The sequence below is a fragment of the Takifugu flavidus genome, chromosome 18, assembly GCF_003711565.1.
Source record: "Takifugu flavidus isolate HTHZ2018 chromosome 18, ASM371156v2, whole genome shotgun sequence".
Lineage (NCBI taxonomy): Eukaryota > Metazoa > Chordata > Actinopteri > Tetraodontiformes > Tetraodontidae > Takifugu > Takifugu flavidus.
The window spans coordinates 7,966,177-7,994,002 of record NC_079537.1 but is presented as its reverse complement, the minus strand read 5'-3'; the positions used below and the strand labels follow the sequence as shown (position 1 = coordinate 7,994,002).

Sequence of the window (27,826 nt, the reverse complement as noted above, 5' to 3'; positions counted from 1 at the left end):
AACAGTTAGAATAATGGCTTGTTTGGATGTGCTTTTGGTGAATTAATTCTTTCTTTACTTGTTAATTAGACCTGGAATAGGGGTGTGTCCTTAGTAATTTTTTCACTTACTCTGCTATACAATTTAAAGTAATCTAGAACTAATATTGAAAGCGTGATAATTAAGAATAAAGATTTTTGTCTGACTAGATAGTGAATCCTTGTGGTTGTCTGACAGATTAATCGGAATCATCCATCTCCCCCCAGAACATTCTCTTTAACAGCCACATTCTTTTTGTCCTTCCGCTTTGTCCATTTTGACAATTCATAGTCTTCAATCTGCAACAAACCACTTTAAATATAATTTAATATTTTGACCTGAGGCAAAAAACCAACTCAAAAAACATTGAATTTCACACAAGACATGTTTTATTTCCTTCTTTGTTTTTGCAGCAGGTTGTTTACAGTGTCCCCCAAAGGGATGCAACCCCATGCAAAAATAGTCTTTTAAACTACAAACACAAAGGTTTTAGGGCTTTATATCCTGTGTGATGAGGGAAAATGGGCGTGTCTTCAAATGGTAAGCTATACAGTATTAAAAATAATTTAAAATATATATATATATATAAATCTCTTCCTCGCCCTCCTGGGCGGTGTCTCCTTCCTTCCTTCAGACTCGGGTCCTCTACCAGAGGCCTTGGAGTCTGAGGGTTCTGCGCAGGATTTTAGCTGTTACTAGGACATCTACTCAGGTTGGGTGTTACTGCCCCTAGTGTCCCGATCACCACTGGGACCACTGTTGCCTTCATCCCCCACATTCTCTCCATCTCCTCCTTCAGCCCTTGGTACTTCTCCAGCTTCTCGTGTTCCTTCTTCCCGATGTTGCTATCACTCGGGATTGCTACATCTATCACCACCACTGTCTTCCGGTGTTTATCCACCACCACTATGTCAGGCTGGTTGGCCACCACCATCTTGTCAGTCTGGATCTGGAAGTCCCACAGGATCTTGGCCTGCTTGTTCTCCACCACTTTCGGGGGTGTCTCCCACCTGGTCCCTGGGACCTCCAGTCCATACTCAGTGCAGATGTTCCTGTACACTATGCCAGCCACCTGGTTATGCCGCTCCATGTATGCCTTGCCTGCCAGCATCTTGCACCCTGCTGTGATGTGCTGGACTGTCTCAGGGGCATCTCCACACAGTCTGCACCTGGGGTCTTGTCTGGTATGGTGGACCCTGGCCTCTATTGCTCTGGTGCTCAGGGCCTGTTCTTGTGCAGCCATGAGTAGTGCCTCTGTGCTGTCTTTCAGCCCGGCCTTTGTCAGCCACTGGTATGTTTTCTCGATATCAGCCACTTCCTCAATTTGTCGGTGGTACATTCCATGCATTGGCTTGTCCTTCCACGATAGCCCCTCAGGTTCCTCCTCCTTGGTGGGCTTTTGTTGCCTGAGGCATTCACTCAGCAGTGGGTCAGTGGGGACCATCTTCTTGATGTATTCTTGGAGGCTTGTTGCTTGTTGTTGTGTGTGTGTATATATATATATGTGTGTGTGTGTGTGTGTATAACTGTTAAACCAGGGAAGAGATGGAGGCTGTTCATAATTGAGCTGTCCCTAAATTATGCACTAATGACGGTCCAAAAACAGATCCCCACCCTTCTCTAAACACGTGGTCACTACGTGCGAGTGCCCGGTGCGTGCACGTACAGCTCCGCCCTCCCATCGGTCCTTCTGGTTTCCTCTCCCTGCTGAACACGCACAAGAGCGTCAAGTCCAGTCTCGCCGGTAAGAAACGGAAGTTCTCTGATAATCTTTCAAAATAAATGACTTTTACGTTTATCAGCGTCTGTTGTTTCAGCGGTCATTTTGAGATATAAAGTGTCAGATCAGTGAGTAGTAGGAAATTATTTTTATGTTTTGGATGTTGGGTGGAGATCATTCGACAAAGAACTTGGGCCAATTACCTGCTGATAGTTACATAGACATTCTGGTGTTTTAATCAAGAAGAAAAAGATGGCAATCGAAGAATAATAGTACATAGTATAAAGGTTTAAAACAACCTTGGTAAATATACATTCATTATAAGGAGTATCTTTATATATATAAAAACTGCTTAAGCTAAAAAATAAGTCCCTTTTGAAAATGTAGCTAAAATTATTACATCCACTTCCTACACATTCGAAGCCAGAATGTGTCTCTCTACCTAAATAGGCCCTAATCATACAAGAATTTAAATAAAACCCACAGGAAATTGTCAAAGATTCCCTATAGGACAAAGGATAAAGAGAAATAATTGTAAACGTTTTTCCATAATTTACAAATGGCTATTCGTTAGTTTGGTTAAACAAAAATCTAAAATACCCCAGTTTAATAAACCCTTTCAGAATTTAATAGAGGAATAATGTTACGAGAATGTAGTTTTATTTTGAAAGAAGATGGCGGAAATAAACTTTATTCTGTTTTAGATCTCGCTTTCTCTCTCTCTCTCTCTCTCTCTCTCTCTCTCTCACACACACACACACACACACCACACACACACACACACACACACACACACACACACACACACACACACACCGTAGACTGTATGAAGATTTAGATTCTTGAAACAGCCTCCTTCCCGCTGCACCACCCCCCCTCCCCGACACACACACGTCCACACACACGTACACGTACACACACGCACTCGGCGCGCAGAAGATGGTGGCGTTTGGCCGCTGCTTTGCCCACCGCGCCCGCATAACGCCAATAACGACCGCGCAAGCAACGTTCCGTGCAGGTGGAGACGTGCTGTTTCACACATTTCTCGGCCAGGTAACAGAGGGGAAGGGGGGCATCCTCTGTGCAGGATGCAGGGCTGGGGGAGGGATACCGGCGATGCACTCTTAATCCGTCACATTTGACTTGGATTAAAGAGCAAATGTTTGGCGGAATGCAGGCATTATTAACTTGGGCGTCCGTGTTTCAGTTGAAGTGACCGGACCGAGGCGGCACTCTGCTCTGACCTGTGGTGCTGTTGGTGTAGGGGCGGGGGGCGCGGAGCGGAGGTGGAGACCTTTTAATTAGCCAGACTCTCCGGGCTTTCGTCATCTGCCATTTAGAAGCGGGACTAGGCTGCCATGGGCAAACTTAAGAGAGAAGAAGGTGTATTCGACAGTCATCTCCTCTCTGGGCCAGGTTTCCCGGCTGCGTGCGTGTCACAGATACACAGCGAGGAACCGGCATGAGCGTCTTATCTGGACACTCGACGTTTTACTTGGGCGCGTATGAAGCGGCGACGAATTGATGTGACAACTCTGACGGAGAGCAGCTGGTGCATCGCCTGGACGGTGCGTGTTTGCGCGCTGGTCACACACTTCAACCTTTTTTTTTTTGAAACCCCCCTCTCCGCCGCACGCACCAAGTGCTTCTCCTGCAGTCCTCCGTGCACACGACACCCTAGAGGTTTTGAGACACAGCGGTGTCCAAAAGTCCGGAGAGGAACGCCAGGAAAGGTCGGGGCTGCAGAAATAATGACCATTAGGCCCCGAAGTGTCGGTAAACGCGGGGTTTAAACTGATGGATTCTTTCAGTCCGCTCAAGTTCCCGTGAAGCTGATCGGCGCCTTAAAATTAAGCCATTGAGGAGCTGGAATTAAGGTAAATGCTGCAGAGGATGCGTTTGGAAGTTTTGCTCAGACTTGTAAACAAACACGGTGATCATAATATGCAAAGTGGGATTCCTAATTGTTTTCCGTGTTAGGCAAATGCGTGCGTATTCTGTCGTCCCCTGCCAAGTTTCTCTTTTTAGTTAGTGAAATGTTGTGTAAGCAGGACCTTGCCACCTCAAGTGCGTCAAAACAGAACGGAATGTAGAGGAATGCTCGGACTGACGTCAAGAGTGGCAATAATGAACTACTGAAAACCTTTGGCTGGTGTGTCTATGGCCAATGCACTCCGACTGGGCTGAATAATCTCTCTTTTTTCACTTTCAAACGAGCCCTTAATCAGTCTTTTGCTTTACTGTGACTTCATGCCTTGCCTTACACCTTTATCAAAGCTGCGTTTGTTTGCTTTAATTTGATTTGTTTTTTTTTTTTAAAAATCAAAATCAAAATGGCATCGCCACAACGTCAACAACTGCTGCCTCGTAATACAGAAGTGAGCTGTGACTCAAGTGGAGATGGAGGCGTCTCGGTCAAAATTGGCAGTAGCGTCAAAAACAAGCACGTAGGCGGCCCGCTGGGTTCAATTGGGGGAGGATTTATTGGGGGGTCCAAGCACTGTAAGTACAGCATCTCCTCCAGCTGCAGTTCTGGGGAATCTGGAGTCAGAAGGCCAGCGGTCAAGAGCTTCCGCACACACAAGAAGATGCCCCAGTTGTTTGAGAGATCCGCCGGTCATTTCTGGGATCCAAAGTTTGACTCGTCCATCCTGGAGGAGGCCTGTCGAGAACGCTGCTTCCCTCAGACTCGGCGGCGCTTCCGCTACGTGCTCCTTTACCTGCTTGCTGTCGGCCTCCTCTGGGGATTCTACTTTGCTGCCAACCGTTCCCGATGCGACTGGACTGCCTTTCTTCTTCCTACAGCATCCTTCATGCTTTTCTGCCTCCTCCTCTTCCTCCTGACCTTTACCAAGCTCTACTCTCAATGTTACAACCAGGCTTCGCTAATGCTCATCCTTGTAGCGTTCCTCCTGACCCTTGCCCCTCAGATCCAAACATCAAGCTTCAGAGAACCTGAGGCTTTCTCCCCTGACCTCGATGTAGAGGATGCCAGTGGAATGGGACCCGTCTACAACCTATCATATGACAACTTTAAGGGAGGTGGTCCATGGGCCCCGTGTCTCTCTCCTGTAGGAACCTTCTCCCTCTGCATCGAAGTTCTTATGTTGCTCTACAGCGTTCTCCATGTTCGCCTCTATGCATCTGTCCTCCTCGGGTTCCTCTACTCGGTCTTTTTTGAGAGTTTGGGCTGGCTGCACCTGACAAAGGCAGGGGAAAACTGGACTTTTGTCTCTCAGTCCGACTGGGACACATTAAACTGGTTAGGCCCAGCCAAAGCTCTGCTGCACCTTTGCGCTCACGCCATAGGCATCCATCTATTTATCATGTCTGAAGTGAGGTCACGGAGCACCTTCCTCAAGGTGGGACAAGCCATCATGCACGGCAAAGATCTGGAAGTGGAGAAGGCCCTGAAGGAGAGAATGATCCACTCGGTCATGCCCAGAATCGTGGCTGATGAGCTGATGAAGCAAGGAGACGAGGAGATGGGTGACAATTCTGTGAAGCGGTATTCAACCAGCGGTGCCGCCGCGGCCATCTCCAGTCCCAAGAACAACAAACGCAAAAAGACGTCCATCCCGCGAGGCCAGATCATCTTCAGGCCCTTCAACATGAAGCGAATGGAGCCAGTCAGCATCCTGTTTGCAGACATTGTGGGCTTCACTAAGATGTCCGCCAACAAATCCGCACACGCCCTTGTTGGGCTTTTAAATGATTTATTTGGCCGTTTTGATCGGCTGTGCGAGCTCACGGGCTGCGAGAAGATCAGCACCCTGGGGGACTGTTATTATTGTGTTGCTGGTTGTCCCGAACCCAGAGCAGACCACGCCTACTGCTGCGTGGAGATGGGCCTGGGCATGATTCAGGCGATCGAACAGTTCTGCCAGGAGAAGAGGGAGATGGTCAACATGAGGGTGGGCGTCCACACCGGCACGGTCTTGTGCGGTATCCTTGGCATGAAGCGGTTCAAGTTTGACGTCTGGTCGAATGACGTCAATCTCGCCAACCTGATGGAGCAGCTGGGAGTGGCTGGGAAGGTTCACCTGTCACAGGCGACCGCCAACTTCCTGGATGACCGCTACCAACAGGAGAGCGGACAAGTCTTTGAGAGAATCGGACAGAGCGTTGTGGCTGACCAACTCAAAGGTATGTAAAAATACAGTCAAATGTGTAGGAAATTTTATAACACTCAAGGACAATTTACATTTACAAAATGAAGATAAGATAATATATTCAGGTAGAATGTACATGAAAATGAGGCTAAAACTAGTGAGCAGATGGTGGAGGGGTGTTGTAGCGATGTGGGCAGCTGAGTTCTGGACCATTTGGACTTCATGGCGGGATATGGGTAGATCGAGGACAAGGGAGCTGAGGTAATCGATCCGAGAAGTATCGAGGGTGTGGAGAACAGAAGTGGAGTGGGGGGATGTAATGATGGACAGAGAGATTTTAGAGGCAAAACCTGGAGGGAAATTTGATGCTGTCTGTCTACCTGTCTGCCTGTCTGCCTGTCTGCCTGTCTGCCTACCTGTCTAAATCCACATTTTAGTAATAATCCAAGGTCAGAAAGTGTCTGTTAGTGAAACTCCCCAACAACCTGCAATGTTATTATCCTTCACGCAGTCATTGGGATCTTTGTCGAGCGAGTGCTGCCAAGCCTGCTAACAACCAGTTTGCATCGAACAAGGTCAACACTGAGTTTTAGGATCTTCAAGAAGCACAGATGGGCCCCCCTTTTTTTTTGTAAATGCCCTCTGTTACAGTGTTATTATGTGACTGGATCACAGATGGACGCAGTATTCTTCACCCTCCTCCCCTCCATGCTGTCTGCTTCTCTCTTTGCTTCTCTTATACTGTTACTCTGACTTCCAGATGTCCTCGATATGCCCTGTTCACATAACTCTTCTGAACTACGGGGATAGCTCTTCCATTTCATGCAACTGCCTTTGCTGCCTCAGCTCTTCTTCATCACGCCAACTGATCTCCTCTTCAACTCTGAGCTTCAGCTCTCCTCTATTAGATGGACATTCACCCCAGTGTCACTGAATACAAGATTAATGGCTCTCTATATTTTAACATCACCCTGGTCCATTCTCAACCATTCTCTAAGTGACGTGACAGTTTGACATTGTTGCCGACGCTCACGTGCTCCTATGTATAAACACTTCAGTGGCAAATTTGGCTCGATAAATGATGAGACGGCATTTTAAACAAGCAAGTGTACTTGTGGCGCGTCTGTGCAAGCGGACCAATTAAAGATGTTTCCGGTGTTAGAGATATATGGAAAGATTTCCATGAATCTGGCCTTGAATTGAAACCATCTTTTTTTTTTACCAGCCTGCCAGAGAGATTTATGCTCCTGTATAATAAATAGATTAATCACTACTATTCTTGTTGTTGAACCTTTTTCCGTTTTTTAAAGATGCCTCTGAAATCTTGCTCTCCCTCCTCTACATTTTTTTGTCTTCCTTACAAATTCAGCTTTCCCTCTTGAGATTTATAAGCTCTCTAAATCAGTGTGTCAGCGTAAGAGCTGCCTCACAAGAGAGGTTTTCTCCAGCCTGGTGAAATTCCCTTTTCCTCACAAGCTCCTGTTTTTTTTTTTCATTTCAGTAAGATTGCAGCCAACATGGATCCTGGCTAGATCCGGTCCCTCTGGTCTAACTCACAAATTAATTGTTCTGACCCGAAGCACTGATAACTGTGCGTCTCTTTGCGTTAAATAATTTGTCTTAGCATTCTCTTTGGTCTCAACTCATCCTGCAGGTGCGCCTTCTTATAGAGCTTATGCCTGTTATCACAAGCTATTTGTGGCTCATTGTAATGGAGGGTCACGTTTGGTGCATCCGTGTGTGGCCAGTCGAGTGTTAATAGTCACATCCTGTTGGCTCCTGACTCCAGTTTTAGCAACTTAGACGTTGTAGCTCAGTTTACACCTCAGAGGGTGATAGCCAGTGTTAAGTAGGGCAGCTTGACCACACTGCCTGAGACTTTAGCTAAATCAATTTACCACAGCAAAAGGACCAGGGACTATTAAACATTTTATTATTTAGTCAGAATGAAATGTGCGATTGGATTTAATCTTCCCCATCTGATGTGTTATGGTATCAAGTAAAATATAAATCAAGCCAGAATTTTGGACACTATCATAATGAAAGAGCATAAATGGAAACATTCAACTAGAAAATAGAAGGATGATTTTTCTTCTAGGGGACTAATCCATTAAATTCCCTATTTAGTTTGTTAGCAATGATAGATGATTGAATCATTAATCAACTGGTTCATAAGGAAACTATCACGTAATTTAAAAGTTATTGATCTGCCACACAGCCCGCAGGAAGGTTATACTGAGCTGATATGAACAGTGTCTTTATTTCTTCTTGTGTGCGTCACTGTAATGGACGCCACATGTTGTTCTGTACCTTTTCTCTACTGTAAATGGGATGTATTTTTAGCTTTCCCGGAAAATACCCGACTCTGTTCTGTCTTTAATCCAGAATGATGGCACCTGCCAGAGAGTCCGTGTGGAGCTGTTATCGCCAGTGGTGTTTTTCTTCTGTGTGTCAGGTTTGGTTCGGGAAATCACAATGTTGCCAGGGCGTCTGTATAATTAATTTGGTATAATTACTTTATATATAGCCATTAATTGTCATTTATTACCTGTGAAGTGTGTGATGACAGTGGCAGACATTAAGCTGCTGCAATCAGTATTGCTATAGCATTAACTAGTGTGGCGCACGAACAACCTCAAACCAATAGAATTTATGAGTCTTTACATTCATTTTATCGAGCTTTTCTTTCATCTCGTTCAATATCGTTTAGTCAAACATTTGACTGATTTTTATCCTCTTATTAAACATAGAAAATGGTGCTCAGACCGTGCGTGCAGCGGTCTGAGGACTGGCACCCACACTTCCCTCTCCCCAGACACCACCTCCAGCTTCTCTGAAAGGATCCCAAGGTGTCTCCAGGCCAGTCGACTGACATGGTCCTGGACCAGCTCCATCTGCGTCGATTCCCTGAATAATTCCTTCATTAATTCAGCACTGTTCAATCTTCGTAACACTGTCCAGCGCTCTTTTCACCATTGCTCATTATACGGCGTTTACCTCAGTCTTCAGCTGAGGCAGACTCGCAGATTCACTTTGACCTTTTCCAGACAGCTGCAAAGTGCACCAGGCCCCGGCCTACTCTCGTCTCTCTGGCCCTGCTGTATGACGGAGTAATCTCCTCGGATATAATGATTAATGTTCCTAATTAGCCATCATTAGATCCACGCGCCATCCTGCCGTCATCCTGACCCCTGAACACACAAAGCGCCCGTCGGTTGTTTTTATCCAAGCGAATTATATTGATCATCTGTTTATTCATCATAAGGAAACATGAGAGGTTTTTGCGTTACGCTGATACCACAGAGAGGCAGCCAATACCCAGAACTGCAGAGAACACCTCTGAATCCTTTATGCACGCGTGGACCTTCAGAATCATTATAAACGAGCTGTACTGGAATTGATTCGGCTGTATAGCGGTGCGTACTCACAGAAGCTGAAGATGGCCCTGGTGATAAATGTAAACAACATATAGGCTCGCATTCACACTTGCCTTTTCTTCCCATGTGAATGCTAGTCCAAAGGGAAACGCTGTCAGTCAGCGCCGTATACAGTTCTTGCCTGAGGCTCTGCGGAGAATTTCTAATAATGTTCCCAGTGACCTTGAGGAGGACAAATGAAGCTCATTTTGTAGTTGCACTTAAAGATGTGGAGATGGAATGTGAAAAAGAGAGCGGATGAAAAGGAAAGACAACCTCCATCTGGGGCTCGGTCTGGGTCAATGGATGGTAGTATTGAGGAACAGAGCAACATCAGTAAGCCACTGAACTCGGTGTGAATAATAAAGACAAGATGGTCTGTATTTATTTAAGCCTCTGGCCTTCACAACTAAGCTCTATACTTTGTGTAGATTTCTAGCAGGGGATGTTGTTGTGCTTGGATTTGCTTTTTGGTCCTGATACCTCTCTCCCATCCAAATAAATGCTTCTTTTTCTACCTAGAGACTTGAATCCAACCCATTGTGTACAGACACTCCCTTCAGCATGGAGGGCTGATAGCGAGTCTGAGGAGGACCTTTATACCTGGCATTAAAGTGTGTTTTTCTTGCACTCAGTTTGTAATTTGTCGCACTTTGACACATGCAATTAGACCTGGTAAAAACCACACGCACGTACTGTTGACGTAGGGATCTGATTGGTATCCAATCATTCTCTTTCTGGCGCAGCAGGCCTCATCATCTCTCCCTCTTCGTGTGTGCTGCTGAAAACAACAGCGGCTGATGCAGGAAATGATGTTAGTCACCATTGGAGTTATGGTTTTGTATGGATGGAAAGTGTTTGAGCTGTTACCCGGCTGCTTTTATTTTAGCTGTGCGCTGACGCTTGTTAGGCAGAAAATACACTATACTATTTAATAATTTAGGCTTCTCTTTGATCCCAGGTCTCGGAGTTTACTGCAACGCGAAGAATGTATAGGAGGAGAACAAAACAGGCAGGTAGACTCCATGCTGCGGTATATTATCGTGTTGACCTACCTGTCTACAATACCTTGGCTCTGAATTGTAGGTTACAGCTCTGCCAAGAGAGTAATGGCCTAATGCATCATGCTGCATTATACGGTATCACTGTGTACTGCTCACTGCTGTTCAGAGCAGCAACAAAATAGCCTGCAGCAACACAGTAATCGTCTTTAGCCGTATCGTTTAAACGTCTGCAGTGCTTCAAGATCTCTTGAAGACGTTTATTGAAAGTCTGCGATATGAACATTAGCTTATTTTTATAGCCGCAGCCATTTAAGCTATCTGTTGTGTCACACCGTCGTATCTCAGCGGGACTGAACTACCTGGATCCGTTCAGCAGGAGAGTGCAGTGAGGGTATCTCAGGCTACATCGTGCAATAAAAGGCCTTCACTCAGTAGAGAGGGTGTAATTGGTTTCTGGATTAGGAGCGGAAAATCAGAAGGTATATTATTGAGAAGTGCTGCTAATAATTCTGTTTGCACAGCTCAATAAGCTTTAGATTGAAGCGATGCCATCTGGGAATTAAATCTGTACATACGTGCAACCTACTCAACTTAATCTCGGCAAGTGTCAGGGGACCCTGCAAAACCTCCCAGTGCTCCCTGCAGGTGACATCTGTCCTGTTTGTTCAGCTGTGAAGCGTCCTCGTTCAATCGGCTCTGACAGAGCTGACCTGAGGTGAGATGGACTTGATGGCCTACGTCGGCTCCATGGCTGTTTGTCAAATAAAGAGCCACTTGCAGGAGCAGCTAATGTGGCTAACACTGTAGGACAGAAATGTAATACACAAGTCCGGACCAGACAATGTTTAACTCTTGGTAAAATAGTCACTATTAATAACATTTTCTGAGAAATTGGGCTATTATGCTGTTAATGAGCAAAAGGCCCTCAAGAAAGGCTGATAATTGTAGCTAATTCTGTCTATTGTTCTAGACGATTTTAGGCCGCTGTGCATAAGAATGCATTAACTGTGCTGTTTCAATTACTTAATTAACCCCCATTAACTCAGTGATGGTCAGATGATGTAAAGCAGTTCATTACTCTGTTTTTGCCTTCGGTCACATGGTGGATGTTTACTTTTGTTTAATGAGGCCTTAATTCACAGGAGGTTGTATGTTGTGGAACTACAGATGGAAAATAAGTTGTTACTATTGTTACTATTATTAACATCTAAATATTTACTATTTACATAAGGATAGTTTAACCCAGTAAAATTATCCCCAAATGACTGAGCAAACACACACTTGTTTACAGTCACAGATATCCAGTCACCTTACATTATGTTAGTATATTTAAGCATAAGGGCAGCACAGTTGGAGGTTTTCGAGGAAGCTGAGCCAGTGAGCCAGGCCATTCAGAAAAACCTGTAGGAGTTTACAAGAAGGTGGCGAGTTCTCCGTGTGTATCAGCTTGCAAGAGAATAAATGAAACCTAAACAGATAAAAACAGGAAACAGGAAAGGGTTTGAAGGAAAACGGTTAAAATAGAAAAGAAACTGATTAGAGGACAGGAAGATGAATATAGTCACCACTTCAGGTTCATCCCGATCATTTCCACTCCAACTCTGCACCCCTGGTCTGCCAAGGGTAATTGCCATGGCAACAGTGTATTGAAAGGGGCCCAGGGTCAGCCTGAAATTGGAGGCTCTTTTTAGAGGGATGGAAGGGTGGTCCAGCTGTGAGAAAGGTGCCAGATTTATCTTTTGTCCGCCGCAGCTTGAGGCATCGTATAATGGTGAACGCCTGTTTTGTGTGAGTCAGGCAAGGACAAAAGGAGCGGGCATAATTATGTTCTAAAGGACACCTACAGAGGCAGAATTTCTACACATTCAAATATGTAAACCTTGTCAAAGTGCAGGAGACGTAAGAGCCTCCCTGTTGTGCTCCAATTCTCTGCGCACCCCTTGTTGAACGTCTGTTTGGCCTCACCGCTGCAAAGAAACTGGGGTGATAAATTGCTATCATGAGTCATTGACTCCCGCGTGATCAAGGGTACAGAAAATGCCAGCGCTCCTAACAGACACACACGAGGCTCCACCGACAGTGACAGATGGGGCGCTCTCTGGACACACGCACAGTAAACCATCAAACACGCGCCTACACGCAGGACACTCACAGTCACTATTTGTGCAAGCTCCCACGCACCAGTCGCAGCCACACCCTGTCCAAGTTTGTGAGCTGGGCAGTGACTTGCACAGCGTGTGTACTGTATATGTGTGCAATAAATGGCTGCATGAATTATAAATGAGGGAATATGATGGAGGGGCGGTCCACCCTCAAGTCCCACACAGCACAGACTAACTCCTGCTTTTTGTGCTTCTTCTTCTTCATGAATTCTTTTTTTTGTTTAGCTGTGCACCTGTGCACCATCACAACACGGAGGGGGTTATTTAGGGTGTTAATGGGGGGCCAACATTTGGGTGTTTTAAGATTAAGGACAACAAAATTCTCTGAGCGTATATGAGACTTTTCTAATGAGTATGCTGGGGTATCGTTCCCGATGTAAACATCCTCCCTGCTGCTGTATACATGGCTGCATCCTCTCTCATGTGAATTGATCTTCCTGCCTTGGCGTCCATGACAGTCATCCATCCTGAGTCTCCTGCAGCTCTCAGCGGCTCCTCTAACCTCTCACTTTATAGCCCCTGGAATCCCCCATGCTGTCACTCCTAAAGGCCATCGCTGACTTACTGGGTGTGTGTGTGCGTGCGCGTGCACGTGCTTGCATGTGTGTATTCCCAGCGGAGGTCATTTTCAAAGCTTTTATCATTTTCTAGCTGTCTTCACTTCTCTTTTCTGGCTCCGGATGTGTTTTTCTGCCCTCCATCTTCCTGCCATCTCATTCTGCAACTGTTGAGTAGGAGTGCTGTCGCCGCTGCCGTTCAGAAGGAACACTTCTCGAATAAGTATTCCAGCAATGCTTATTTCAAAACACAAAATCAATTCTGTCATTTGCCTGTGCCAAATTAGCCGGCCTTTATTCATGTGGATGTTGCGCACCTGCAAACGGCCGTCAGCCGACACCAACTGTGACATATACGTAACAAATTACTGCGTAAAGCTGTGGTCGGAGCGCCGGGTGGAATATGAGGAGTGTGTAAATGTTTGTGTGTGTTGGCATCCGCCATTTACTCTGAGTTACAATCTCAGGCCCCCATTAATCGATGACAGGGAGCTCGGCTCATAGCAGCGGGTCAATAGCGGATCACACCCAGGCTGTTCAGCATGAAATGAAATCAGATTTCAGTCAGAGGCAGGAAAAAAAACTTTTTGCTTTGTCGTAGCTTTACAATGACTTGTTCTTAGCTAATCAGAAGCCAGTTTTATACACGTTTAAAGATTTGAAGCTTTGTTTTTATTTCTGTTTGGTCGAAGGCTTTTGTTATTGTAGCTGAACCTGACAGGTTTTGGCTTCACGGCTATGAGAAGAAGTGACATCTTTCCTAGTTCTCAAAACAGAATTGACTGTGTTTGCATGGATTAGAATTCTGTGTATGTAACCTATCCCAGCTTTGGTTATGGTTTGGTTTGTGATGTGATATTATTACGCTCACAAAAGAAATTGGTGCATCACGGGACACACACACCATCAACTCACACACTTACAGTTAGGGAGAATTTAGGGTCTCCTGAGCACCTGGAGAAAACTCACACGTGTGTGTAGAAATATTTGTGCTGGAATTGGGTCCTTTTCTTTCCCAATTCTCAAGATAACAATTCAGAAAAGAGCTTGTTTTTCCCAAATTCTGATTTGGGAATGAGGACGAGCAACGATGCAATACTTAACTGGGAAACTCTTGATGATGTAGAGCGTTCTTGCGCATGCAGATTTTTTTTTTCATGCAAATGAATTTGACAGGTGAGCAAGAGACATAACTTTACCATCATTAGAAAGATGAAAAGAGGGTGAGTGGCAGTATTCAGGGAAGCATGGATGAGGCATAGGGGGTGACAGACAGGAAAGACAAGATTAATTGTAGTGCTTTTTTTGGGGGGGGGGTGTCTGGAATGATACCAGCTACAGCAGCGTAGAGAGAAGCCCTGACAACTTATGTGCTGATGAGGCAGGTGTTATTGACAAAATGGAGAAAATACCTGCCAGAGAGCACCCAGTGAAGGGGTATTTAAAGATTTTGGAGGGCTTTCAAATGTACCTGTTGTTCTGCCAGCCGGCCGTGGCAGCCTGGCTGTCATGGATAGAGAAGCAGTATACAGAAGGAGTGCAAACGCAGCCAAGAGATGTCAAGTGCTTCTATTGTTGTTTGATTTAAGCCAACAACAGACAGGACTGGAGCGGGATAAAACCCACTGGCCAGATATGCCAAACATGGAGCACTTGTTCTCGTGCTGCCGCTGTTTACAGTATTGAGAGACAGATGTGGACTGCAGCAGGAAGAGAGACGTCAGTTCAGTTTGTTGTGCTGTGGGTAAACAAAGCTGTACTGTAATGCAGTCCAAGTTTAGAGGCCTGTTTTAATCCCACCCTCGAGCCATCAGAAGTAATGTTCTCAGGAAGCCCAGGTGGGTGCAAGACTTGCTGAATCTTCATATGAAATGGGGCTCATATAAGCCGAGAGTCACAGGGGGCATAAAAGCTTGAAAACCTGCGACTGTTTACCTGTCCCTTGTGCAGCGTGAAAGTGTTTTGTACTAATTTGCTGACAAGGTTTTATAGACCCTTTAAGAGCATAAAGTGAAGTTTAACTAATTTATCCTCAATTTGAGGTCCACACTGTATTCTGTAGAATACAAGAATGGAAATTAATTCATGGAATACAGTAGAATAAGCAAGACAATAGTAGTAGTATTCTCTGAATTATCCTTGATGCATTGATCTGCTCTATGTGTCCACTGGTGAACTGATAAAATGAGCAAAGTTCTGTAATCAGGCAAAAACGACATTGTTTTCAGATATTTTCCAGCTGTTATTGGCTGTAACTACAGCTGAGGCTTCGTCTGCCGTAACGTTAGCATCGTTGCCTTATTGGATACTGGCCCAGTGCTCTTGGAAACATCCAGGAATTGTCTTGTTTATGCATGATGTAAATGGGGCAAAGTAAAACCAAACAAAACATCCTCCTCCTCCTTTGCATTATTCAAAAGACTGGAACTATGTGACCACTGTATTGTTTGAAGAAATCTGATATGAGAAATATAGGAGTAAAAGTAGCAGCTATAGCAGAGGTCGTAGTCTATAAATAAGATATGTCCTCGTCCTCACCATCAGAAATGTCAATCAGACTCCCTCCATGATTCTGTGAAAACTACATATTTTGCCTGCCTCACTCACAGAAACGTTCTGCAACATTCTTGTGCTCCACTCAAACCAGTCAAGCCAATCTATCAGTTCAATCAGTTTTTTTCAGATCTGTTTAGTGTTGCATTTCCTTCATTCCGCTCCCCCTTTTCCTCTTTGAGCCACAGCCTGATATCCCCTTACTTGAAATACTGAGAGATGGTCTTCAAACAAGAGCAACGCAGACCAAAAGATCCATTCTTTTGCTCATATGAGCAGCTTTTACAGCTCACTTTTGTTTTACATTTAAGTGGTAATGCAGAGCTGATGCACCAGAGCATCTCATTAGCTGAGATGATTTGTAAATAACAAGTAGAGGCAGGAAAATGTCCGTGTCCCCAGGGGATCTTGTTGGTGGTGGAAACATCATAACGACTGTCTGCTAAGGCCAGTCTACAGAAACAAGTTATTTGGGATGACTTGCACGGTCAAATTAGCAGTAGGACATGTTGAATATTGGATTAATTCCCAACTGTTCCTTCTGCTCTCTCTCTCCCATCAACTGGGACGGGGTGTACTGTATATCCCAGGCTGGGAGAGAACATGGGAGCTTCTGGCTGGCAGAGCCAAAACTGGCATAGAGAGCTGCCCGGCCCAGTAGGTCTGCTTGTTTGTGTGCCACCTGCTCCATTTCCCTCACGCTTTGCATGCCAAGATGCTGCTTTGAGATAATGCAGATAAGTCTGAAATGTCCAAATTGATTATTATACATTATTATTATTATGTAACTGGTTGTTTCAACTACTGTTTATCAATGCTCTCAAATACGGGCCAGTGGATTATTGTACTTCCAGTCTCCGTAACAACCACTTCTATGTAGTGCTCATATTTGGGTGTGCATTTGTTTGATAAGCCCGAACCAAGCTTTTCTTCTTAGCGTCATGCAGATTTCAGGGTTGGCTATTGTCCCAGAGGAGCTTGAATGTGTCACGAGGTGGCAACGCTGCCCTTCTCTGTCCTAAACAAAGGGGTTTGAGGAAGGACAATGTGAGAAGGTTTTCATGGGGAAAGGTTATCTGCTGCGTGCTGTTAGCAGATATTGAAGAACAGGATGCTCAGAACAGCCAGAACAGCCCATTAATGACGCTCTCCAATTAGTCCAAGGTCATGTCCTCTTATCTGTGATCACTGCACAGATGTGCACGGACCGATAGGCATGTAGACATGCACAGCTGCAGATAAACATGAGGCATCCATCAGAATATGCTGCATGACGTTTCCTGACCTGTTTCCGCACTGTGAGGTCTTTTTAAATGAATGACTATCCTGGACAATGGAGCCACAATTGAATACCTGACAGTAGCACAATCTCACCTGGAGTCTTTTAGAGAGAGAGAGAGAGAGAGAGAGAGAGAGAGACTAACAGACACATCCAGGTACTTGAACTCAAACGACCCCCCCGCACACACACACACACACACACACACCACACACACACACACACACACACACACACACACACACACACACACACACACACAGATAACATCCAGAGCATCACTGCAGGCCTCTGCGGTGGATTTATGGTCCTCCTCTCTAGCTGTCATGACTCTGTCCTCTGAAGTGAACCCTTGAGGCCGTCTGGCTACAAGTTGCGACTGATGTAATGTATATTGTCATTAACCAGAGGACAGAGATGGACGGACGGCAATAGATGCCACCGTGAGCGACCCATAGATCTCCTTTTTCCCGTGGATTGATGGAGATTGATCGCCACTGCTCCCGCACATTTCATCCCATCATTGATTTCCCAACTTTTAAAACTTTTGCATTTTCCAGATACTTCCTTAGTCTTGTCTTATTTAATAGTGGTGTTTATTTCTCCATCAAACCTTTTGTTTTCTCTGCCTTTGTTTTTTTTATGAGGGTGGGGGATGTCGTGCATATTATCTCCTTTGAAATACTTCATTATCTTAATAAGCTGTTACAGCTTGATGGAACAGAGGCTGAATGGTCCAATGATTTTCCTGTTCAGGCAGCTTTGGTTCAGTCCCTTGCGACAGGTTTTAAAATTCATCAGCATGCGTCACTGCTTTTTCGGCTGAATCCCCATTAATTGTGAATAAAAATACAGTATGACTCACACTATAGTAGTTTATTATGCTGCTCGACGCCTTGTCAAAATGTTAGTGAACATTAGTTATTGGCTACAGCAAATTACACCTATACAACCCATAATCAATGTGGAAATGGAGCACTGTTGTCTTGCTGCATACCTTTCTGGATCCCACAATATAATGTTATGCATTTCGCTAAAATTAATGTAAAACACATGAAGGAGCTGGACAAATTGTGAGGAATTTGCGTGTCAGTGGGAGGAAGGAGCAGATTTGATTAGCCAGATTTTCCCCCGTGTACGTTGACAGTCTGACGTCTTTGACCCAAACAGCCGCTAACACAGCCACACAGAAGAGCTATTTTAAGTTTCCTGTTACTGCTTCTTGATGTGTCATTCTGCACCACTGGGGGAAGATATTAGCTCCCAGTTCTGGTACTGGTCCCTAATGTGACTCTTCAGTAACTTAACATGTTACGTGATTGTATATGTGTGGAGAGGCTGTTTTGCTGGGTCATTGTGAATCTATATTTGCAGGGTTCCCCATAGTTTGGCCTACTGGTTTACTGATATGATTGTGTGCGTGTGCTGTCCACTGTGTACAGTCATGTCGTGTGTGTGATTTCTGTGTGTATGTGACAGTGTTGCCCCAGGGCAGTTTTAGAGAGGCGAGGTAGTGGCTTGCCTGTCGAAAACACTTAGGGCAGACAATGCTTAGTGCCCAAGGTTGTGGCTTCAATGCCAGCTGAATTATGTGGCTGGGCGCACAGTCACAGGCGCTTACCAACGCTGTAGACACAAACCCAAACATGTACCTGTTGACAGGATGGCATGCTGCTGCCTTACAGACTGGAGAGGAAAATCTGATTAGAAAAACTCAACTTCCCCTCAGAAACGTGACAGTTAAGGGGAATAATGTTGCATCTCCAGCCGAGCGGCAAAATTAGCAACCGGAAATGTCAGAATGGTCTTAGGACAAGGACAAAATCTAAGGTGGAGGTGTGCAGCATTCCACTCAGAAAATCATAAGGAAGTTCATTTTCTGCCATTGTTTGGGAAGCAAACTGGATTTTTCGCGGTTTGGGGGCTGCACTTGCAAACTAACGCCCAGCTACAGCGATGGTGTTCAGGTGGGAGGACACAGGTGATCAAATATTTTGGCTGAGGTCTGTTGTGTGTAAAGCTGTTACGGTCTCATGGTCACGTGATCTGGCACAAACGCACACACAAAAAGATTCACATGCAGCTGTATAAGACGTGTTTCTGTTGTTATTTTAATATAGACCACATTGTTAGACTTCCTGAGAGAAATTTTCTATTGAGGCATGATGGAAAAACAAGTCTGACTCGGAGGCTGCTTTAGTCCTCTTCTTTTTCTCTTCTCCTCGTCTGATAAGTGTGACTCATGCATGTGACCTTGGCTTTCTCAAATGAGAAATATTAATATCCGCTATGTCTCTTGAGTCTGGTTTTATGTGTTAGAAGCCGTTCATATTTTTTCACAGGGAGAAGTCATCCTGCCGAGCCCTACTTTGATGTGCTTGTACTTTAATCCACTCTTGGGCCTGTTAATTCACTGAGAGAAATTTGATCCGTCGATGAGGATCCGCATTTATTTCTGTCTCAGCAGGTTTGAAGACCTACCTGATTTCTGGCAGGAAGTTGGAGCCTCACACTTGCTGCGGCTGCTCCCAGCAGGGGTCGGCTGGACATGAGCTCGCGGAGCAGTGCGCAGCCCCCAGGGCGCACACGCCCGATAGCGCTTCCTCGGTCTGCTCCCTGCCTCCGGACAGCGTGAAGGTATAGGTGCTCTACTTCCTGAGAAAACTAGCAGGCCTCCACCAGGATTTGCTGGAAGAAATTATATTTCTGGAATCATATTTCATTGCATGTCTAAATTGCCTTAGGAGGAAGACTGGATAGCCTTTTCTGCTCTTTGATTTCCATCCATTTTGCTCTCTGTGTGCTGTTGTTTACGTGGGTGTATTAAAAGCTTTCTCCTTGAGTGGAGGAAGAAAAAAGCCACCCCAGGTTTTTCAACCCTGTCATTAACATACATTTGATTTCGTTTGTTCCTGGAAAAACACAATTTTAGTGGCAGGAGGGGTATTGGAGCAATTCACACCTCTTACTTGATATCCCATTAGCGCTGTCTCTCATACGGGCCTCCATTCCAGTTTCACCTCAGCACTCATTAAATTTCTATTAATGTGAACCTCAGAACAAAACAGTAAGATATTATTAATTAGGTAATGAGAAGTGCTGTTTTTCCTGACTGGCAGACTACAGAATAAGTGACCCTTCACTGTTTTCTTCTAACAAACCCATAATGTATCAATTAGCGCTGTCCTTCTTAGCTCTGCCTTCAGGCATCAGTTTTGATTTAATCCCTTTTGTACCAGTAGGTCATAGACTTATAAAAAGAGACTTTCGTCCTCTCTAAAATCCAGCACTGTGCCTTACATTCACCCCCAATTAATTTCTCTGTAAACAAGTGCACCCTGTAATCCCTGCACACATCCCTCAGCTCTTTTTAGCTCAATGACATATAGAGAGGGATACATGAAGAAAAAAGAAGGAAGTGGATGATAGGAGACATGGGAATAATAGGGTTCTGTGTGTTGTAACGAGCTGTAACCTCAGAAGGGAGACAGATAGCCATTCTCAGAAATTACTTCTACCTCTGTCGGCTCCTGAAGAGCTTGTTGTCTGCTGTGCCTGTCACATTCAAATCTGGCTCAGGCTGAATAAACACTCCAACACTCTGAAGTGAATCACCAAATTATCTCACCGAGATTTTGTTGAGAATAGTGAGTTCTGTTTCGGTTCACAATTCACCCAGTGGTTCCACTCTCCCAATTTACATCTAAATAAATTCTCTTTCTTCTTTCCTGGTGCCATTTCTTCCGATCCCCGTCCTGCAGTCCCCCTGTCTGTCCTGCAGTGCGGTCCTACTACCGCGGGAAGATCATGTCCTGGAAGACGGACCTGTACAGAATGGCTGTGGAGATGAACACAACACCAGCAACAGCAAGGTGCCACTTGTACTTACTTTATCCCTCAGTTCGAAAGAAGTAAATTAATAAAAGACAGGCACTCAAGCTGGATAATCATGCTTCTATTTATTCACCGTTACTGGGCTAACTTTAGGTCATTTTCTTCACTTGCAGCACCAATTTCTGACATTTGCGGCTTTGATTTAACTATTTCTTGATCTTAGGACTCTTCAAGTCTGAAGTGTTCCACAGCGGGTTCTGCAGGGCATAACCCTAGGGCGCTTAACGGCCTGCTCAGTCCTCAGTTGGAAGCCTTGAAAAACAGCCAGACTTCACTGTGTGAGATGCTGCAGGAGAAGGAGAAGAAGACGTGGAGCGGAGCAGCCATGGGCATGGACCACTCGGCGCTCATCCCCCTTCGCTCCAAGAACTTCAGGGAGAGGAGCGATGCCCACTTTGTCGACGTGATCAAGGAGGACAGGTTAAAATACAATCAAGATGTTTAAGAAATCGATTGCTTTATGTTGTGCAATAATAGTCCACCTCAACAGCAATAAATTTGACTGTCTTTACTATGTTTGTGACAGTCTTATGAAGGATTATTTCTACAAACCTCCCATAAACAAACTGAGCCTAACCTTTCTGGATAAAAGCCTGGAGAGCGCTTACCGGATCAGCTACCAAGAAGAGGTTTGCATTGTTTTCTCCGTAATATACCGTAATGTTTCTTTTCATTTAAAAATATTATTCATGGTTTAATCTCTTTCCTGGTGGCTACATCTGTGAGTCTGCAAGTCTTGTCCAGGTTTTTGATTGTTGTGCTTGTTTTTTTTTATTTCTTGATACATTTTTTTTCATCTTGACCAGACCAGGCAAGACTGCGGCAAAATGAAATCACTGCAGGGCCTTAAATGGGGATTTTTATTAGCTTCTGGTTCCCCCTGCTGGGAAAATGTGACAATTACAGATTTGCTAGAACTGTTAGTAAAACGTTTGCTTGATTCTCCCCAACATGAAGACAGTTTAAATGAGTATAATTCGATTCTGGCTCACCCTGAGATTTGACTGAACCTGAATTTATGTTGCTGCTTCCTGTTTGAATTGAGTTATTCTGCCAGTTGTTAAGTTTGTCTCTGCAACTACAGTTTAACTGTTCCTGTTTTTCCTCTTTCCAAGGTGCAAGCCCAGGCATCCGTGCAGACTTTTGCCAGCCCGACCTTCAGCTCTTTCTTGGACATGTTGCTGTGCTGTCTAGTGTTTTTGGCTTTATCACTGGCCTGTTTCCTTAGACCCGTTGTCACACATCAGGCTCTGTCCACACCAGCGCTTATTCTGGCAGCAGTTGCTACAGTCTTGGAGGCTGTTGCTCTGTTCCTTGCTGTACGGTAAGATGCAGATATTTGTCTTGTAACAATTTGCTCCTCTCTGTGGTAAGTTGTGGAAAAATAAATAAAAGTGACTCGTTATCCTCCATTTTCATGATTATTTTCCATGCATTAGTGTTAGATACACATTAATTACACATTTATTCCTCTTCAGAATGGCTTTTTACTTGGACAGCGTGCTGAACTGCACCCGGGTCTTGATGAGAGTGATTTCTGGCTGGGTAGCTCGTCACCTTATAGGAGCGGTACTAGTATCCCTGCCCACCATAGCTGTTTTGTCTCACATCACCTGTGAAATTCAACTCTCCATTGAGGTGAAATCATAATCAGCACATTTTTGAAGTAGTTTTTGTAATATCGGCCTATTAAGGTGTCTTTTCTTGTTACTAATATGCACCTCTTCTTCTGCAGTTCACCATGTTCATCTGCTGTGCTGTCATCATTGTTATCATTCAGTATTGTAACTTCTGCCAACTAAGCTACTGGATGCGCTCAGCTCTTGCAACTTTGGTGGGGTTGGCACTGCTTGCTTTCCTCTTCGTCTCTCTCTGCAGGTATGCCATACTGAAGACACACGTTGAGACTGTGATGTTTGATGTTTCATATTTCCTGTGGCCCAGAGAGCTCAAAGCACATATGCAAAAGGACATCGATAGCAAAGTGATAAAGCAACACCGTTAGCACTTTGACAACGCACATACTGCAGCCACTGCTAAAGAAGTACTTGAATTGCTGCAGGTTGCATGTGGATATATGCAAATGTCTTTCAGACACTTAAAGTGGACACTTGAGAAGCAATTTCACATTAAAGTGTGATAGATTTCTGCCAGTAAGACACGCCTGACTGGTTTAGATCTAAAATTGATTTAAGAGCCAAAACGGAATAAAGAGTAATGTATCATTATGTGGCATGTGTTCTTCTCTTTGGTTGTGTTTATGTGGAATTGATAAATATTTTGTCTATTTACATCATCATCAATCTACTATAAATTGCGAAACAGGATAATAAACTGCATGTTTGTGCATAGTGTTGAGATGAAAAGAGCTGCATTTTGAGGTGTTGATGTCAAGACCTGTGTTTCATCTTTTCCAGTTTGACTGAAAGTCCACATTTCTTGTAAGTACATTGTATATTTTGCGATTGTCATAGTTTTTGCATTGCTTTCTTATTGTATGTTTTAAGTTTAGGGTTTTTCTGTAAGCTTTCCTGCATGTTTTAAACAAGGAGTCATTTATAACCACAGGATCTTTATCTATTTCCAAAAGTACAGATTTTTTTCCCCTGCATTTGCTTTTTGTCGCTTCAAGGTTGGACGGCCAGAACAAAAACAGCAGCCTAAACATCTCCGGTGCCACATCTGACAGCCAAACAAACCAAGACCCTCACCCACAGGATCTGCTGGGTTTAGAGGCCTGTGTGGTTTTTTCCCTGCTTCTACTTCTTGTCTGGTTCCTGAATCGCGAATTCGAGGTCAGCCATCGCCTGCATTACCACGGCAACGTGGAGGCTGATCAACACCGCATCAAGATCCAGAACATGAGGGACCAGGCTGATTGGTTGCTTCGCAATATCATCCCCATCCATGTGGCTGAGCAGCTTAAGGTCACTCAGAGCTACTCTAAGAACCACGACAACGTGGGTGTGATATTCGCCAGCATTGTCAACTTCAGTGAGTTTTACGAGGAAAGCTATGAAGGGGGAAAGGAGTGTTATCGTGTCCTCAACGAGCTTATCGGAGACTTCGATGAGCTGCTGAGGAAGCCAGTCTTTTCAAATATCGAAAAGATAAAGACGATCGGTGCTACCTACATGGCGGCGTCGGGATTGAACGCACAGCAGTGCGCAGATGCAGCGCATCCTCACGCTCACCTCCGCGCTCTCTTTGAGTTTGCGCTGGAAATGATGCGAGTGGTGGATGACTTCAACAAAAACATGCTGGGCTTTGGCTTCAAGCTGCGCATTGGGTTCAACCACGGGCCCCTCACCGCAGGGGTGATCGGCACCACTAAGCTTCTCTACGATATTTGGGGGGACACCGTCAACATCGCCAGTCGCATGGACACTACTGGCGTGGAGTGCCGTGTGCAGGTCAGCGAGGAGAGCTACTGTGTGCTCAGTAGTATGGAGTACGAATTTGATTACCGCGGCACGGTTAATGTCAAAGGCAAAGGTCAGATGAAGACTTTCCTTTACCCAAAAAGCAGTGACAGTGGACCTGTGCCCCAGTACCAACTGTCAGTCTCACCAGAGATCCGAGCCCAGGTAGATGGCAGCATCGGACGCTCACCCACTGATGAAATTGCCAGCATGGTGCCAACAACTAGTTTAAATACGAGCAGCGTCACGACAGGGGCACCCATCACTGGTGCTGGTAACGCTACAGGATTTATCTATGAGAAAGAGGCACCAAGCCAGGAAAGGCGCCTGTCCACAGAGACCCCTATTTCCAGACGATCTGTGTCACACAGTAGTACCACAGCTATGACTGCTGCCAACCGAGAAGAACCTCTTGATTCTGCAAACACCCTTCCGCCCCTCACCTCCTCCTCAGCCCAGGACAAGACCGCACAAAAGCCTGCAGTAGTGGCCGAGAGAGAGGCAAATAAGAATGATGGTTGTGAAATCAATGTTGGAGAGATCACCAGACTTTAGAGTTTGTCACAATGGCACAGCTAAGTCCAACCTTTTAAAACCCTTTAAGCTCGTGTTCCGGCAGTGCTGCGTTCATGGCACGTTTAGGACCCCTGTGTGTTGGGTTCAACACAAAAGAAAACCAGGGCACCTTACTGCGGTAGCCAGGAACTAGAGAGCAATTTCTGCACCACAAAGTCAGTGTAATGCATAAATATCCTAAGAAAATGTGGAAGAGCATTAGCTGACGGAACCTTTTCTTGCCTGCTACAGATCCCATTGTCTCTCCTTACTTGATTACTTGATTGTCTTTACACCTTTAATCCATTTTTCTTTCATGTTTTTTAAGTGCCTTTAGAATAGAAAACTGTCTTGACTAACCTTTTTTGAGTAAAGGAAAGATAACACAAAGGGGAAAACTGTAAATACGACCGTTTTGAATTCATTTGGGCTTTTGTCAGTTTTACTTGAACTTTGTTTGCAATGAAATTTTTGCCTTCTATTAAGGAGCGGAGCCGGCGTACCTCGCAGTGTTACAGCATGAGGACAACAGAAGTGAGTGTCAGATAACGGGAAGATGAGGATGCTTCAGGATATGGATTATTTAAAGCAGCATCTTTCTTAGTTTTTTCATATTTGCCCCATTAAAGAGCCATCAGAATTAATCAGCACAGGTTCAGATTTGGAGAACTATGTATCGAGAGTTTGTTGTCGAGCAGTCTGTACGTGTGTTCGCTTATGTGCGTGCAGCAAAGTGTGTTCGTACGTGTCTGATAATTAAAGTATATGATGGATTTAGGGAGCAGATATGGAAGGCCAGACATCTTCAGCTCAACGGCTGGTTGGCGAACTGCAAACACACGAGTATGCAGTAACATCTGAGGGCTTTGCTTGTTGATTGGACAGCGTGCAAATCTTTGCCAACACTGAGGCATGATGGCCTGAGTTACCCAGGACATCTGAGGCTGATCCAGGCAACTGAAGCTGACTTCAGTGATGAGCGCAGTGTTTCAGTGGTTCCTGTAGAGGATGGTAGCTTTAGCTGCAGCTGTATGAGTAAAGGAAGCAACTAGCTTAGCTGGCTATCGATTGCAGTGTTTATAGTGATTATTAACCATGAAAAAAATTACAAAATGTATTTTAATGTATTTGTTAGTGCACAAAACGTGAAATTTTTATTTTGGATTTTTCTTAAAGAACTAACTGACTGCACTAGCTGCTTTATCCATTCAGTGGCGTGAAACGTCATGTAAAAGCAGCATAAAAAAAACGGCACCCCAATGAACCTTTCATGTTTATAATCTTTGATTTTAAAGATTTCAAACTGCTGTGTCAGAAAATATCTTTGCTTTCCATGTCACTGTATGTTCACAAAGGTTTGTGTGCTCAAAGGCAAAAATGTCAACTTCAGTCTACATCTTGAACATGTTAGTGCCAGATTTTAAGAATTAAAAATTCACACCCACCATTTTAAAAAGAATAGTTTGCACCACCATGTTGCACCATCAACTGCCACCTCTAACAATAATTGGTAAAAAGAGCTTTTTCTGAACTGCAGCTTGTGCCTTTATACCCTGAACTTACTGCTTGACCTTATTTAACTAAGACATTGAATATTGGATGTGTAAACAGATAAATGTTTACATGTTTCTGAACTTATATTCAATTTTCATTTTAGCTTTTTTTTCTCCGCTTGATTAAATCTGAGCAGTGCCTTTATCAATCTATATAATTAAAGGTAAACATACCTGATACTGAGAGTAATTGGCCTTACAGGAGGTTTTAAGATTTTTTTTGTGGTTTTCCATTGTGTGTGCGATATTTATTGCTGAGAAGGAGTTGGGCTGTTTCGAATACAATAATGGGTGATAACAATCATTTCATGATGAGGGATATTATCATTAGGCTTATGAGCACACAACCCTTGTACCCAGCAAAGGTTTGCTTTTGTCATGTTACAATAAATAAATATGGCTAAGTACTTAATCGTGGTCAAAATACTTCAGATGCTGCATATTTCTTTGTTCTCCTTTGGTTATTCTAATTCAGGCTTTTTTGGCATAATGTGTTTTTTAAATACTTTGTTAGCATTGCACACCTAACACGATCAGTGAGGTAATCTAATCCTTTCCACTTTGGTTTTGCTGCAAATGTGAACTTAATGTCAGTTTTATTTTTTGGAGGTGTGACATTCTGAACCAGCAGAATGACATTCAGTGGAAATTATGATGCCAAAGAGTGTTTTGGACTTACATCATATATTTAGGTTTCATGCACATTGTTAAAACATCTTCTAGACATTTGCACAAGACAGTCATTTTTTATGTACAGTATGTCTTTATATTGTATGGTATAGGAGCATTTTTATTATTTATAAAAGTGCATGTACTAACTAGAGTATAGTCTAAAAATGATGGTGATTTCAAGCAGTGGAATAATACTTGTGTTCCATTTGCTTGCATGTGTATAAAAATGTAAGAGTGTTTGTAAAACTGCGGTTGTGTGTTTTCAAAGGGACGCTATACTCTCAGTAGGAATGCCAGCTGTGATCATAAGGCTTCAGTTAAAATAGTTATATTTTTTAATCAAAATGGTTGATAAAATGGGTGACAGGCTTTTTTTCTTCTTCAGGTAATCAATATTTCTGTAGCGCAATAGCCAGGTTTTGAAGTGTTTTTGTATATAGCACGTTAATAGCATGCAACTGAGGTTTAAAAGTGAATAAAGCCAGTTGCTTTCAAATGTTGTCAAGTTAAATGTTTGAAATCCTGCACTGCATATAGTTTATCACTGGTATAGAGTAGGTAGGATCCATGTTCCTGTTTCCTGATGGTTTATACATATTTTAAAAAACAACACAGAATTACACTGGACTGCTGATGAAACCTTTCATCAGATGCATCCCACAGATTAGTGATTCATAATTTGTAATAACATACAAACTTACTCAAATATAAGGTAACCCAACTTGCGACATGGTCTTTTGCAATAGTTCATAATGATAAACTATATGTATATTTATAAAACGACAATTGCACGTATTCTTATGAAAAAATTTGGTGTAAGCAAGATATGAACTGTTATAGAAATGAAGGTGCCTGTTGCAAAATGTCAAGAATTTCTTAAGAAACTAATTAGTATTAGTAGTATGAAAC

At 44.0% G+C, this 27,826-nt stretch overlaps 1 protein-coding gene across 2 annotated transcripts; it reads left to right on the top strand.

Moving 5' to 3' along the window:
* Window positions 1-2,800: 2,800 nt before the first annotated feature.
* Window positions 2,801-27,413, top strand: LOC130515478 (adenylate cyclase type 9-like). 2 transcript variants are annotated; one of them, XM_057015748.1, is made up of 10 exons: window positions 2,801-5,884; window positions 19,289-19,458; window positions 20,583-20,693; window positions 20,879-21,135; window positions 21,242-21,344; window positions 21,831-22,039; window positions 22,194-22,353; window positions 22,451-22,593; window positions 23,133-23,156; window positions 23,348-27,413. In XM_057015748.1, the coding sequence occupies exons 1-10, from the start codon at window positions 4,072-4,074 to the stop codon at window positions 24,690-24,692; spliced, it is 4,335 nt and encodes a 1,444-aa protein (XP_056871728.1). In that variant the 5' UTR covers window positions 2,801-4,071; the 3' UTR covers window positions 24,693-27,413. The 2 variants fall into 2 exon arrangements, with proteins under 2 accessions (XP_056871728.1, XP_056871727.1); XM_057015747.1 differs by having other exon boundaries at window positions 19,286-19,458.
* Window positions 27,414-27,826: the final 413 nt, after the last annotated feature.

Coding starts and splice junctions, on each gene's coding strand:
- LOC130515478 (XM_057015747.1), top strand. CDS start 4,072: ATGGCATCGCCACAACGTCAACAACTGCTGCCTCGTAATACAGAAGTG. Junction 22,354..22,450: donor AAATTCAACTCTCCATTGAG/GTGAAATCATAA, acceptor CTTCTTCTGCAG/TTCACCATGTTCATCTGCTG. Junction 22,594..23,132: donor CTCTTCGTCTCTCTCTGCAG/GTATGCCATACT, acceptor CATCTTTTCCAG/TTTGACTGAAAGTCCACATT.